This window comes from Notothenia rossii (assembly GCF_949606895.1).
Source record: "Notothenia rossii genome assembly, chromosome: 2".
Lineage (NCBI taxonomy): Eukaryota > Metazoa > Chordata > Actinopteri > Perciformes > Nototheniidae > Notothenia > Notothenia rossii.
This window is the reverse complement of record NC_136904.1, coordinates 11,450,844-11,467,027: the sequence shown is the minus strand read 5'-3', so window position 1 is coordinate 11,467,027 and position 16,184 is coordinate 11,450,844. Positions and strand designations below refer to the sequence as shown.

The 16,184-nt window shown below is 40.2% G+C and overlaps 1 protein-coding gene across 2 annotated transcripts in view; it reads left to right on the top strand.

The window, feature by feature from the left end:
* Nucleotides 1-16,184, top strand: part of LOC307027561 (FERM domain-containing protein 5-like) — a 75,566-nt gene extending 59,382 nt beyond the window's left edge. Inside the window, exons 5-14 of one of the 2 annotated variants that reach the window (XM_079662508.1) lie at nt 1,456-1,553; nt 3,729-3,852; nt 7,056-7,143; nt 8,527-8,615; nt 9,368-9,431; nt 10,004-10,095; nt 10,187-10,261; nt 10,397-10,465; nt 10,605-10,711; nt 12,792-16,184. In XM_079662508.1, the coding sequence (XP_079518634.1) occupies nt 1,456-1,553; nt 3,729-3,852; nt 7,056-7,143; nt 8,527-8,615; nt 9,368-9,431; nt 10,004-10,095; nt 10,187-10,261; nt 10,397-10,465; nt 10,605-10,711; nt 12,792-13,378 (1,393 nt within the window). In that variant the 3' untranslated portion in view covers nt 13,379-16,184. Of the gene's footprint in view, nt 1-1,455; nt 1,554-3,728; nt 3,853-7,055; nt 7,144-8,526; nt 8,616-9,367; nt 9,432-10,003; nt 10,096-10,186; nt 10,262-10,396; nt 10,468-10,588; nt 10,712-12,791 lie in introns of both variants that reach the window. The other variant, XM_079662507.1, reaches the window with a different exon arrangement.

The window sequence follows — 16,184 nt, the reverse complement described above, 5'->3', positions numbered from 1 at the left end:
AATTATGCCGCCCATAGCAATATTTTTTACCACTTTGCTATTTATTGCTTTGCTGCTTGGAGAAAAAGCAGAATATCAGGCGTTTGAAATGATTGCTTAGCGGTCAAATTGACATATGAGTAATCTCTGGATGTTGAGACCCGTGAGTCAATTCCCAACATGATTATGCTTTAGCCCAAGTTCTGCCTCGAGCTTGGCTGCATGTCTAATGCTCCAATAAGAAACTTTTGATTGCCAATCATATGCTTTGTAATTATAGAGTCATTGTTAGTCGGTTGTAGAGGGGCTCTAGACTAATGTCAAGGTACACTTATTTATATAGATGAGAGTAACACATGCGTCACTTCCAGGCAAAAATTACGTCCCCGCCCACTTTTCGGGGTATCAACGCTGTCATTTGAATGGCCTTAAGCCACGGAGCTCTTCTTTTACTGTCCTTCCTTCTTTGAGGAAGTACAGAAAAACGTAACTCTGGATTTGTTTTAATGTTTGAGGTGCAATAAACGACACAGCAGCTTTTTGGTATGATAAATCTATTATTTTCCGCCTCGCTCATGAGAGTAACAGCTGGAGAAATTACGGCCTCGCCTACTGATTTTCATTTAACCATATATATAGCCCAATCGTCGATTTCCAATGATTTAATGTAATTGTTTGCCTGACTGGCCATCGTAATCGGGCTCTTTGACGATCCAAAAATCCACGGTTTTCTAAAAGTTCTGATCGGATTGGCAACAACTTCAGAATTTGTATTGACCGCCATTCAAATGACAGCGTTGGTTTCCCCAAAAAGTGGGCGGAGCCGACATTTTTGCCCGGAATTGACGTATGTTTTACTCTCATCTATAGCAACTTTCAACACAAGGCATTTCAAAGTGCTTTACAAAAATGAAAAACATTAAAGGTCTCCTATCATGCAAAATGCACTTTTTTGTGTCTTTTATACATAAATATGTGTCCCATCAGAAACGTAGCTATCAATGCGCAACGTGTGTTATTTTTTGTTTTAAAGCTACGGACCCAGAATCAGCACTTCTCTAACAGGGCTGAAATAGAGGGATTTGAGGCAGGGCTAAAATGGGTGGTCTGTTTGGTATTTTGAGCAAAACACTTCATAGACATGTTTTTTATATATCTGAGACCTATAACATGTGCCTAAAAATACTATAATAGGAGACCTTTTAGAATGGTTGCAGCTACATTTATTTTACATTTTACTAGCTTATCTGTAATAACCACAGATATCAAATCTAAGGAAGACTAGCCAACACACGTCAAAATCTATCATTGTATAGTTGTCTTTATTTTCATGATTTCTTCGGGTGACAATCTCATTGACAAACCTGCAGCCTCAAGGGACACTTTACCTTTAAACCGAAATATCCACCGTTTCCGTACACATTGATATTATCTAAATAATGACCCAAATCAGTTTATCTGTGTTCCACTCCACAGATATCTCGTCTTCCTGCAGGTTAAGAGGGATCTCTACCATGGCCGCCTCCTGTGCAAGACATCCGACGCTGCTCTGTTGGCTGCCTACATATTACAAGGTATCAAGGCAATCATTTTAGATGTATTCCTCTTAAAGGTCAGCTATTATGCAAAATCGACTTTTTCATGTCTTTCATACATCAACATGTGTCCCCTCTGTGAAAAGACATTCTGAAAGTTTCAGGAAAAAAGATTTGCAGACTTTTTGTTCTGATCCATTTATATAAAAACCTGTCTGAAAATGAGCTGATCAGATTCTGGCCACTTTATGATGTCATAACGTTTCTTTGGCTTGTGTAACCATTAGCCAATCACCAACCAAGGTACCCCCCCCCCCCTCTTATCACCTGAATCTCCTCCTAGAGCACCATTTTGTTCTTTTTAATCAAATATCTCTCAGAGGGGCGTGGGGAGGGGCTCCTTATTTTCATCTAAAGTAACAGACAGAGAATCAGCACTTTTGAAACAGGACTGAAACAGAAGGGATTATGGGTAATGCTGCAATGATCTGTTTGGTGTTCGGAGCCAAACACTTCAGAGACATGTTTGTATATATCTGAGACCTATAATATATTGATGGAATACAGTATAATAGGGGACCTTTAAATGTCCTCATACAAGTCTGACATCGCAGTGTCATGGCGTCCTCTCTGACATATTCTAAAAACATATTAGATCCCACACTTTATTTTAAAGAGAAATAAGGCGATTCAATATTATTGTTAACCAACCTCAGCTTCCACAGATGGAATTGCACACTAAACTAAAACTGTAAATACATTTCAGAGGTTTGTTTACCACTTTTGATGTATATTATTCAATTATTTTACAATCTACGGCAGACGTTCTGATTGCCATATGAGCCTAGCTTGTTAATTAACAGCTGTGTTTTATTTGTCTATATGCTCACATTCTGCTATAGTAAATGTACTTTGCAGTGTGGGTGTGAGCAAATTTGCAAGCAGAGCGTGTTCAGAGGTTAAAGATAATGTTTGTTTGATGTAGATTTTTAAATCTGAATTGGTTGTTTTTACCTTAAAGTAAAACATTGAAATGTAATAAGCTCTTTGCACCACAGAAAGATATTCAGACAGAATTATTACTTAGTGTAAATAGTCTTGGGAGTCTGTGAACACCACAATACAATGAGCCGGTTTTTAGAAGACATTGGGTGATTGCTTGTTGTACTGTACATATCAATGTAAGATTATATATATTTATTTATTCATCTTTTTATTTACACCATAAGAGAATATTGTGAAAACTTCAGCTGGGGCTAACTGAAGGCCTTTTTGTGTCAGTTTTTACAGTAAGGACAATCTGCTTGTCATTTTGTCTCCTCATGACTCAGTGTTTGCACTTTGCCTGGACAAACAAGTGGCAGTCTGAGTTTTCCCTTTCTGTAAAGCTTTCCCACCAGGTGCCTCTTGCTCAGAAAGGCACTCGACAGCACGTCAGAAAATGTGAATCCATAATGTCAGTTACACATATAAACTGAAATGTTTCTGGCTCTCAAAAATCCACTTCCAGCAGTAATGCTGCCAGAGCAGTACAGATCTCCCCAGAGAGCAGACATGTAGCCAAACTCCTCCGCTGCTCTGTTCCTCCACCATCAGTGAACGGATGTCAGCGGTTTGTAAGCTCGGCTGCTGAAGCTGGCCACAGAATAAAACTGGCAGGTATTTATGATAGTACCAATATGGCAAACAAATAAGTACTGCATGGAATCAAGGTTACGTTTTGTTTGTTTTTGATGTGCCCCATGTGTGCCCAGGTGTATTCAAAACCTTGACTTAATGTTCTTTGTGAACAAATGTGTGTAATGTGGGCTTTGGTTTGGACAAACACATACAAAGACTAAAGTGGCAAAATGCTCCTTGGTAAAGTAATTCAATACAAAGATAAAAAATGACATACATTTCAATATAATAATTTCTGATTGCCTTTTCATGTTAAAAAACGTGTTTGACATGAGGTTGAATCTTTGAAAAGAAATGTATGATTACAGTCAATCTAAGAATCATCAGCCCAACATTATCATTTGTTCATTGCAGAAAAGATTTGAACATTCGGATCATATTTTATGTTCACATATTGTTGCATTTTGTACTTCTTCTAATACTTGCAACCAGTACCATTCGATTTGGGAAGGCAATCACATTTGTAAAGACATAAGTGGATTAAAAAGTCATCATAACTTTTCCTTTTTCTGTGTCTTTTTTACTTTTCTCCAGCTGAAATTGGCGACCACGACCCCGGCAAACACCCAGATGGCTACAGCTCCAAGTTCCAGTTCTTCCCTAAGCACTCTGAGAAGTTGGAGCGGCGGATTGCTGACATCCACAAGACTGAGCTGATGTAAGGTGACACTTGTCCATGCCCCTGTCTTCCTGTACAGCCCTTCACTTTCCACAGCAGCCACAGTACAGAGCATCACTGAACACACACCTCACAGTTGGTGCTGCAGCCTGAACTCTTACAGAGCATCTTAAATTCATAGGTCAGAAATCCCTCAAAGACTGTGCTAATGCATTATTTACATTTAATAGACAATATGCCTCGTATACAGAAATGTTGTTACAAATTAGCCAACATTTTTTCAAAGGTTTTTTAATCAATTCACATTCACTCTCACAAACGATGACTCCTTTAAAGGAAAGGTCAATAACCCACGGTTTGTGGACCTTTGTCTCCCATTTCACTTCAAAATCCAAAACCACACATTTGAGCGCCTGAAATCTGCTCACACAGGTTATTCCGGTAAACCATCATGCTTTGTTTAAGGTCAACATTGGTTCAAACCCACTCCTCCCTCCAGTAGTAGTTGGCTCGTCTCATGCAGAATACAGTTGCTATTTTTAGCTTTACGAAGATGCCGTTTTGGATACACTTACGACAGATGAATTCGACACGCAGAGGATGTCCATTGTCTCAGTTGCACTTTGCTATTAGAGTTGAGCCTTTGTCTAATGCACACGACCATCCCCTGAGGTTATGGGTATTTCTCAGCAGTGGTGTAGAGTATAACGTTTCCCTTAATAGTGACACCGTTTTTCTTTCATACAGAAAACCCAAAGCATTCAATTCATGACCCTGGAGCAATCTTACACATATTTCAGTTCTTCCCCTGCCTACATGTTGAATAATTGAAAATGTGAATGTTTCCAATCAAGAGTTCCCAGATTTATATTATTTTCTTTCTTCAGAACTTCTTAGTTTGTGATGTTGCAATTTCAAAATGTTGTTTAATCTAATGATATGTGTGTATACAGGGGGTCCGCGGGGTCTTAAAAAGTATTAAAAGTTGATAAATCAATTTAGTGAAAATTAAGGCTATTAAAAACTATTAAAAAGTATTAAACAGCATTTTCCAAGGTGTTACATTTTGTATCTTGTTTCCAATAAGTATATAAATGGTCCAAAGAGGTTGTATTCTACAGTCTGCCTGAATGTAATCATTGCGTAGGTGTGTAGTGTGATTCTGTGTAGTTTATTTATGGCATCCCGTTGGATTTGACGTCATCTGAACAGGACATCGCACGCTCACTGCTTGATAGCGCGCAAAGGTCCATTTACGCCGGTTGTTAAACAACATCGTTATGGGGAAACGCAAGTTTGCATCTCTTGGGAACAATGTCTAAATCGAATACTACTTTCTAATGGTTTCTTTTTCTAATAAACCTTGCATTGGGTTGGTCACACAATTAATTCTCTTGTGCTTTGTTCTATCTGAATTATGATAAGGAGTTATCACAAGCTGTTTAGTTCTGCTATCTTACAATCAATACTGTATATAGTCAATGTGAGGTAAAGTGTGTCGCCAATGTAACCGTTTGGAATTCGAAGTGGCGATGAGGTCTTAAAATGTACGGAAAGGGTCTTAAAAAAGGTCTTAAAAGGAATTACATTTGACTTCAGGATTCCTGCATACACCCTGGTATACATGATAACCATGCTTTAAGATACAGTAGACATTATTGATATTTAATGTTGTGTTTTGATTTCCTCGAACCAAATACCACATTTCACACACATTTCCAGGATACTTAAGTAGTATTACATTCTGTGCATTTGAGCATCTTTTTGGTGCTGTGTTGTTGAGCAGACATTGCCTTCACTCTCTCTGTAGACCTTCCTTCCCACTTCTGCAAAACAAGTCACTGAAATGTTCATGCACATGTTCAGTTCAGTCCCTGATGCTTCACATGCCTGGCTATTGACAGAAGCAGACAAAAACACCCTTCAGACTGCAGCGTTTGGCCGGCTGGGTGAATAAGGATGCGTGCCCTTATTGGAGGTGGCTATAGTTCAAAGAGTCTAGGAACATTTTGCCACGATTGAATCTCCAAGGGTCGGATGTCAGAAGTAGTGAAAATAAAAGGCAGTGTTATCAAGTCTATGGTTTTATAATTTATCAGAGAAGTTTCTTGATTCCTTTCCCAAGTTGTTGCTCTCGTAAAACACTTAGGTAGATGTTAGGCTGCTGCCATGTCCCCTCCTTTAACAGTAAAAGGTCAGGTTTTGCACTTTTTTTTAAACAACATCCATAACATTCATCTGTTTGCAACTTATATCAATATTCCAATCACTTGTATATAGACTATTCTGCACTATTTATGCATTTTCATTGTCATAACTACACTGTAGCTATGCACCAATGACAATAAAAGCCTTGAATCTTATACATTATACAGCAGGCGATGACCAGGGTGATGGATGCGGTCCCCAGTCATTATCTTTAAAATGGTTAGCAAGGGATGACTACCTTTCTGGATTTTCAGGATGGTAGTTATGTCATTCTCTCATAGATAGTGCAGTGTTTGTTTTATGCTCAGGGACTGATGTGAATTTATAGTGGCGGTCAGGTTGAGTTAACATTGCTTTGCTTCCTTGCCCTTAAAGTGGGAGACAGCCAGACAGAGCATGCCAAGGTCAGAGCCTCCTGTCCCAGCAGGTACACACAGTGAGGCTGTCAGACTCCTCCAGATGATGCCTTCACGGGTGATGGGATAGGGTAAACCCAGGTGGGCAAAGGCACCGCCTGGTCCGGCACTGCCCTCTATAGGTCATTGCCTCCATGTTGTCTGGAACAATCAGATATGCATCTCCCAATAGTTTACTGTCAGCGAAGTAAAAAACTACACCTGAACATTGAAAATTCATCACACTGCTGGCAGAATGATAAACTAGGGTAGAATAGGAAACCATGTGCTTGTTTGACAGAGAGTAAATGTTTTGACTTACAATACAGCTTTATTTATAAAGCACTTTAAAACCTCCAGACCAAAGTGCTGTACAGTCAAATAAACAAAACATACAAAGAATCACACAGTACAGCTCACACGCCATAACACAAGTACAAGTAAAAAAACAATAGACAATTGAAATGCAATAAAATCAACAATTTAAAAGATGTCAATACGCTAAGGAGAAGAGACTTCAGCACATTTATCAAAAACAGTACGCAGTTCAAATCAAATGATGATGAAATTGAACAACACAGTAATAGTTTGACGTTGGTTGTGAATGCGAGTTAACTGGCTTATTGTTCTTGTCTCCAGAGGTCAGATCCCTGAAATATCAGAGCTCAACTTCCTCCAGAAGGCTCAGAACCTGGAGACGTATGGAGTGGACCCTCATCCATGCAAGGTGTTTGTTTACAAAAACATATATCTATTCTGGAAATATGAGCTTCTGCTTTCAATGAGTCTGTGTTGAATCTAACATTCATGCAATGAGTTGTTGTTGTTGTACGTGTTTTAAGTTAAAGTGGACCTACCATGCTATATTTGAATAATATAGTGTAGGACCATACCTATATAAGGCATATTTATACTTTTTATTTTTCAAAATACCAAACAGATCATGCATTTTAGCCATTCCTCATTTCGCTGAATTTAACACTGTCTTTGCATGGGCTGATTCTGTGAGAACAGCACCATCTACAGGCCTGGCATATGTACTACAGCATCTCCAGCGCTTTTGAACGGCAATGTCCGTGGCTGTCTCCTCCTGATTGGTGGAGTTGGCCCAATAGCCGTAGCGCCACTTCTGTGACGTCATAGAAGTGTTCAAATCTGGATCAGTCTGTATCAGATCCGTTGCAGCCCCTTTTTTAGAGATTTGGGTATGGAGGAAAATAGAGAGGGTTGTGTTTTCTGACACTTGGTGAGTTCCCTGGAACACCGGGGACTAGGGCTGCACGATTTTGGGAAAAAATCTAATTGCGATTTTTCTGACAAATATTGCGATTGCGATTCCATTTGCGATATTTGTTTTTAAGCGACCCAACGGAAGTTTATTGTAAAATGCGGACATAACTCCGGCTAGGAAGGTCGCATCAACGTACTCCTGTCTCTAGCACCCCCGCACCCCGAGCTACAAGTGAAAGAACTAAACTTACATGAAACTTCCGTTGGGTTGCTTTAAAGTCAAGCTTCAGTTTAAGATTCACCCTGTAATAGAAACATGTGATGGAGCATTACTAACCTGACTCAGATGGTTCACCAAACAATCTAGGAAAGCTCCATTGGAAGCCATTTGGAAAGGGCAGGCACTTTAAAAATCTGTCACAATCTGTCTATCACCTTCTATCATGGGCCACTTCTGATTGGTTAACAATGGCTGGTACATGTGGAGCACAGCACTTCTGATTGGTGTGGATGACTGACACACAAGAAGAAAAAAAAAAAAATTGTAAAAAAAAAAGAATGTTAAAAGAAATCGCAGGCTTTGCGGTTTGATAATCGCATCATTTCAAATCGCGATTTCGATTTAAAATCGATTAATCATTCAGCCCTACCGGGGACACATATTCATGTATAATAGACGTACAAAAGTGCATTTTGCATGATAGGTCACCTTTAATGTGAGATCAAAGTCGAGCATGGAATTGATATAATTGTTACTTTACTGTCTTCAAGTGTCTTTCTTTATCAACGTAGGACATTTACAAGAGAAAGTTATTTTACTGTGATTTTAAAATTGCTTCTCTATAGTAATAATACCTTTTTTTGGTTCATGTGTCTTCAGGATGTGTCCGGGAACCCAGCTTTTCTGGCGTTTACTCCTTTTGGATTCACTGTGTTGCAAGGAAACAGGAGGGTCCATCTCCTCAACTGGTGAGTTCAGATGAACTGGACAAAATGATACATTCTGTATGTGCATGCCAACATTCATGAGGAGGACTTTGTAGTTGTTTGTGTAAAGATGAAGTCATTTCCCAAATCTCCATATGGAATATTTTAAGTACAAAGCAGAAATAACTAAATATATAAAGCGGACAATGAGAACATACATCTTTGCAGCTTTTCAGTAGTGCCAGAAAACTTCCAAACATTTGTTTTAATATCTCCTATATTTAGTCTCAATCTTGCAGGAAACACATGTAATAAAACAACGCTCCCTATCAGGTATTAAAGTATCCTCCAATATATCATGATTCATGTGCAAGCACTGGACGAGGAGTCCAAATGAAACAAAGGGTAACCAGTGATCCGTACAAAGGATATTAGTTACAGCTGAATCAACCAGCCTTACAGTCTGAGCAGTTTGGAGTGGTGTTGCTGTAGAAATATCATCGTTCCTTATATCTATCAGCTTATTCTTGGCATTTTCTGTGATTGGTCACATATTGTCGAGATTGTTGAATCCTGAAATGAATTACTGTTGGCCTTGTGAATTCTCCTCTAGGCTTTATTAATATTTTAACACATATATCCATTTCTGCATCTCCCTTCTTTCTGCTTCCATTGCTGTTTTTGTTCCTCTTGTTTTCTCTTTCTCACTTCGTCTTCTTTTGTTTCCATTTGTTTTCATTTCCCTCTTTGTCTGTCCATCCTCTGTTTTGTCTGTCTCTGTACTTCAAACTCAGGGAGGAGGTGACCAAACTCAAGTTCGAAGCGAAGACATTCCATGTATATGCAAATCAAACAGAGGTATGTGCATGCATTATTAAAACTTTCCATTTTCTAGCCTGTGGAGCTCATGGAATCTAATGAGTGTGGCCTTGTTTTATTCATGGGGACACAGCCAGTGGGGAGACAGTGTAATCTATCCTTAATAGTGAAGTAAATGGGAAGTGTTTGGGCAGAAGTGTCAGCCCTGGGTTTGAGCAGAGGAAAATGCAAAGTAAAGCCACTGGCCGTTTCTCAATGTCGAGTATACCTGCTGCAGAGCCACTACTTCAAGTATACTACGTCATCGAGTGGCGCCAAAGGACTGTTTAAATGCATGTTAAATACCCAGCATTCTGCAACACTCGATGACGTAGTATACTTGAAGTAGTGGCTCTGCAGCAGGTATACTCGACATTGAGAAACGGCCACTGTCTGAGAGTTGGTATTTAAAATGTGTGCTCTGATTGATCAGTTATAATGCACTGTGGCCATTAGCTCAGTTAATTAGACAGTAAATGTCCTCTTGATGACAGTCATTATCACCCCATGGAGTCTGAAGTCAAATGTAATATATGATGTAAGTAGGACTTAATGTAATGTACATGTTACAGGATAAGAAGATCATACTGACGTTCTTTGCACCCACACCTGAGGCCTGTAAGCACCTGTGGAAATGTGGCGTGGAGAATCAGGCCTTTTACAAGTGAGTCACAGCCCATAAGACACAACACGGCATAGAGTACACAATGTTTATTATTATGTTAATGATGTTTTCTCTTTCCCTTTCCTTACAGGTTGGAGAAGTCAAGTCAAGTCCGCACTGTGTCCAGTAGTAATCTCTTCTTCAAGGGTAGCCGCTTCAGATACAGGTATTGAATTGCTCCCAAAATATTGTTGATACGTTTCATGAAGAGGTTATGATTATGAAGTATTTATATATTAAGGACAGCTTTGAGTTGCAGTGCTTGATTTAGGTTTATGAATTCACATTTATGTTTTCTCAGTGGAAAGGTTGCAAAAGAAGTGATGGAACAAAGTGCCAAAATTAAGAGAGACCCTCCCGAGATACACAGGTCAGAATCCTTATAATAAATCTTTATCTTCATAGATATAGGAAATATTTTGTGTACTACTCGAAATGTTGCTGAAATGTGGAAGAAAAATATTAATTGAATGTATGACATGTGCATACGGGTGTGTGTTTTTGTCCAGGGCCGGCATGGTGCCAAGTCGGAGCTGCCCCTCCATCACTCACGGCCCCCGGCTGACCAGTGTGCCCAGGACCCGACGGAGAGCTGTGCACATCTCCATCATGGAGGGTAAACCTCACTCTTAACCTAACCTCTAAAGAATAGACAAAAACTGTCATAAAATGCAGATGTTAGTCAGTCTGCACATCTGTTAGTCAAGTGTTTCCATCCCTTTTTAACCCTAGATGTACCCAAACAGCCTTTTTATATTAACCTAAGTAAGCTTTTATCCGACACCCTTTATTATTCTGTAAATGTGTTCAATTTAAATTATTTAAGTGAAGTTTCTACACCACTAATAACTATATAGACTGAATGTTAATTTATACAAAAATGATTTTATACTATTCTATGCTAGTGTTTTGCATATCGTTTTTATTATTATTTTATATAGTTACACTAACTTTCAAACTAGTCCATGTGTTACAGTATATCTCAATATGTGGTGAACTTCTGGGGTACAATTTGGTTGGAAATCACTCGTGTGACTTGATCAACTATAGATTACACACCTAAGGCTCTTACACAATTTGTAATACACTCACACACACATTTCCTGTTCAGAAAAAGTAGCCTTTCCGTGTGAGCGACCCCCCACTCGCGAGTGTCAGTCATTCTCTTCCCTTTGATGTTTATCTTGCACTCTTGATGCTCGCTTTCTGAAACACACACACTCAAGATCCTTGAGCCAGGGGCATTATTTTGACATCGGAAATTCAATCTGCCAGTTTATAAAGGGCACTTACGTCCCATCTTTCCTCCAACAGGCTATTAACCTTTAGCCAAAGCTTTCACTGTGAATTTATTTCCTCTCAGTTGTAAGGCCTTTCTAAAACTAAATAAACTTGTAGCATAGTCTGTTTTCCTCAAAAAGGGTATTTTGATAAACTAGCCCTCTCTTGTAGGCTCTGATATTGCACCCCTTTGTTGTAACACTGAAACAAACCCCCTGTGTTTGTCCTGTTGCTCTGTCTGCGCTGGCATTTCCACTTGTAATAATATCTCAGCCTGAAAATAGCTCCTGCTGTCAGGGGCCACGCCATGTGTGTCACGGCAGGGAGGGACCGTGGTGAGCCACATTCCTGTTCCTTGTCTTTCACTCTGTCCTTCCATTTATCTTTATGCCTGCCAGCATGTGGGGGCTCCCTGTGGTGAGGGGGGGGGGGGAGGATCTTAGCTAGTCAGCTGCAGTCAATGACAAAGACACACAGCAGGAAAGTAGAGAGAGAGGAGGCTGTTTCAAGAGCGGAGAGAATAAAGAATAGAAGTACAGCAGTAAGTTAGTCTCAGACCGGTGTTTTAGCTCCACTGGAACCATGGTGAAGTGTCTGATCCGGATCAAGACCAAGGTGAACGTTCACCTGCGCATGGTCAACCACTGTTATCGAGATATGAATGTGCGCGTGCTGTCTCTGGGACCCAGGCTCTTGGGTAAAGTTCTGGGGGTCTTCCCGCTCCTTCCCGCCCTCCCGGGGGATTCCTCCTCCTCGGGCTCTGCTCCCGGGTCAGGACAGAGCTCCAGGACGCCCTCCAGGCTCGCTGTCCCTCCACAACTCCATGGCTGCCACAGGCCAGCTATCGGTGCAGGTAACAAGAAGAAATGGTTTAGTCTCGCAGGATTATTGAGTGCTGCCCTTTTGGGGTTCTTCTTGTGGGTTCAAGGTGGAGAACTTCCTTGAAGAGAAGTGTTTGAGGAATGAACTAAATACTTCAGGGTTAAGCTCTGGATTTAAGGATGGAGTAGCAAGTTTTAAGTATTTCAAAAGGACAAAGAAAAACATGACAAAGAGGGAAGCATCCATCACTTGAGCAAAAAACTAATATTGGTTCACTTCTAGCCCCATACAAATGATCAAATAAAAGGTCAACAGAGCACAGTGTAGGAAATATTCCCAGCAAGCCAGGCTGAATCTCAAAGAGGCTGAGTGGATCTCTGCCTCAGGACTTGCGCCAGAATCTCTATTTTAAACCTCCTCTTTTACAGGTTCTCCTCTACATAGTCACACATTTGCTGCAGTGGCTTGTAGAACGTATACATTTCCCATAAACCGTATAAGGGCTGATGCCAGAATCTGTCTTTTAATGTGTTCTGCAACAATGCCTCCCAGTTATTAAACATGTCTGACTCATTAACTTCCTTTGTGTTCAGGTCTGGAGTCCCTCCGAGACAGCGCCCACTCCACACCCGTGCGCTCCGTCTCCCATGGCGACTCCTTCATGTCTTCTCGAGGCAGCATGATGGACAGCAGCGAGGCGAGCACGTCGGCAGTCATCTCCGACGAGGCGTACAGCCCCTCAGACAGCATGCTCTCCACACCTGTGGCCGAACACGGGATGGAGAACCCTCTGAACCGCCACCTCAACGGGGCGCCCCGCAGCGTGGAGGACAAGGAGTCAGAGGCCGGAGCGTCGAAGGAGGGGCAGACCGCGGAGTTTTCATCCGGCAGGCGAGCGCTGCGTTTGGTGAAGAGCAGGCCGGGCCCACCCAGCGACGCGGAGGAGCTGAACAAGTTCATCCTGAGCGTGCTGCGGCTGTTCCTGGTCACCATCGGGCTGCTGTTCGCCCTGCTGCTGCTGCTCATCATGCTCACAGAGTCAGACCTGGACATTGCCTTCCTGAGAGACATCCGCAAGACGCCTGAATTCCAGCAGTTCCACTTTGAATACTTCTGCCCTCTGCGGCGCTGGTTCGCCTGTAAGCTACGATGGATGGGAGGTTTCCTCATCAGCAAGTGAAGCAGAGAAGGACAAAACACAGGCCTGCACTGATGGAGACGGGACATTTAATAGGGAGAGGAGAGAGGGGGGAGGGAAAAGGAAAAGAATGGCCGCCCTTTTCCCAATATCAACCCAGCTACTCTTATAAGGGAGTTACTGTCACAAGCCAAGGACTGTCCTCTGAAGAGCCTTGTTTATTATATCTGACCATCACTGCGAGGAAAGAAAATCACATTTTACTTTGGAAATTCAGGTCATTTCAAGGTATTTTATTTTTTACACAAAGCCACAGTAACAGGGTTTCATTTAAAACACTGAACGTCTGACAGGATTCACTCATTCAACCACAGATATAGTTGCCTTTATTTTTCTATTCATTTATATCCTGCAACATTATTGTGAGACAGATTTACCTTTTGTGTTCGGGAGTGTAACCTGAGAGTTTGAGTGAAGCTTTTAGAGCCAGTCTAGCTCATCTTCTTATTTATATATTTTAAAGCCAACCTTCATTAAGCTAGAATTTATAATTGTCACTGATCATTTAACCTTCTGTTTTGACTTGTATCTGGGGGTTAGAGAAAGTGTGAAATGGAAAACCTTGCAGCACTTACTGAATGTAGATCAGTCCTGAGTTAAATAATATTTGCAAAGAATATGATTGGCAACCGAAAAATACTAGCAGCAGCTATTTCACCCAGGAGTGACGTTGGTGCTGGTGATAATGTAAAGTAATAATGTGTCTAGTTTGTGGTCAGACGTCCAATAACGGTGTGCTCATGTTACCATTGTTGTCCAGCCACTACAGCACCGATAACATTATCGTCCTATGACTATGATTTAAAGACAATTTGTAAGGATTTAAATAAGTATTGGAGGTGGTAGGCTGACTGATTTGATAAAATAGCAGCAAAAACAATAGCTACAATCAACTTCTGTGTGAAAGAAACAGTCGTCACGTTGCTGTAGTTCCTTTACAGTAGTTGTGAGCTAGCGCTGTGGTGACAGTGAAGTGTTTGGTTAGTTCTTTGACTCCCTCACTCTGTAGAAGGAGTCTATCTTGATGTGCAATACTGTTCGTATTCATAAATAAGAGTCTTTACATTTAGGGTAACTTTGTTTTACCTTTGTAAAAACAAGTGCTTTTTCCCCACGGTATTCGGTCAAGAGAGCTTATTTTTAGTTCATGTCGAGTGAGGGGTCAATTCACTTTGTTTAGCCATTGCTTCGTTCAAATGTATGCGTTTATCTGTAAAAGCTGAATATGTTTAAGTCATGTTTCCATTTTTGTACAAACTCATGTCTCGTTAACACAGATTTCCTCACAGTGGCTTTTAATGGACTTGAAGCATTATTTTTTACTGTGGATGTCTAGTTATCAACACTTACACGAGAGCCTAAGATAAGTCATGTTTACGTCCTACTGCTATCCTCATCATCGCACCTACCAAAGAAACCTCTGTTGTCTGATATTTGTCCGTTTGCACCAACAGATGGGAACTCTGATATCCGCTCTCCTTCTCCAGCCTTATTACGTATGTGTTATGTCACAAACAGCCCAGAGCAATCAACAGCTTTATTTAAAACCTTACAGTTAACTAATGGTCCTTTCAACAAGTGGTAAATGATAGACTGGTGTATTATACCCTAATACAATAATGTTGTAGTTATGCAACAAGGTCAATGGTTTAGGATACCGAGGGGTTTAGGATATGCAGGCAGTAAAGTATTAATATTCAAATATTTCACAAAAAGATCCACAGGTTGGTAGTTAACACAAAATCAGTGCTTCGAGAATCCCTGTAGTATTAAATACATGGCTTTAAATGTTGATTTTATTTTTGTACAGTATATGACATTTTAAAATTAAGGGAAAGTTGGGGAAGTAGTATTAATTGTGTTTTGGGTGAGTTTGACAGAAATATTGACTAATATATTTAATAGAAAACGTTTTTTGTTCAGACTTTATTAGTTATGTGTTTTCTTTAACTCAGAAGGTGCTCGCTGGTGTTTGATTGTGTACGGTGAAAGGCAAGTCGAGGCAGAACATGTGTTTTTACTGCGTATCATTTGTACCTTAAGGTCTCATTTTATGTTCATGTGTATGAAAAACTTAATTTGAGCAATAAATATAACAGATAATATAATGATCAACAACCATGAAACTGCAAATGTATACTGCTATTGGAAATGTGTTTTGGATCCCCTCAGAAGGTGACCAGCCTGTAGATGCATGTGTGAGGGAATGATGTCCACTGTTCATGATGACACAGACGTAGATAACGTTTTCATGTAAATCCTGTCTGATCGTTGCCTAATCACTGCTCTTCCTTGACTCATTTTAGAGAAACAGAGTAGATGCAAATATGATTGTGAAAGTATGTGTAAATGAACTGACAAAAGACTAAATTGTTTCTTGACTATGAAAAGGATTTAGCAAAATGGGAGTGGAGCGATTTGTATTTTTAGCTCATTTAAAAACAGTAGCATAGTCAACTACCTGAATATTTTTTATTGTAACGCCGTTTAATACATTGATTTTTTATTGTTTTTGCTTAAATGTTTAAAGCACTTGAACTAACAAAGTGGGGGCCCTTTGACAGGCAACGCTAGTATTAATTTACCCGAGTCATGTAAACAGGAACAAGGCATCTGATGTGGTTTAACTGTAAGCTTCCTTCCTGTACCGTGTTCCTGCACATGGAAATGTCTCTGTAAGCATGTGTTCTGCATTTATTACCTCCAAACAAGGCTGCTCATTTCCAATCACTGAAATAAGACTGGTGTAATTTATTTATGAATAAATGTAATCTATTCTTGAAATCTG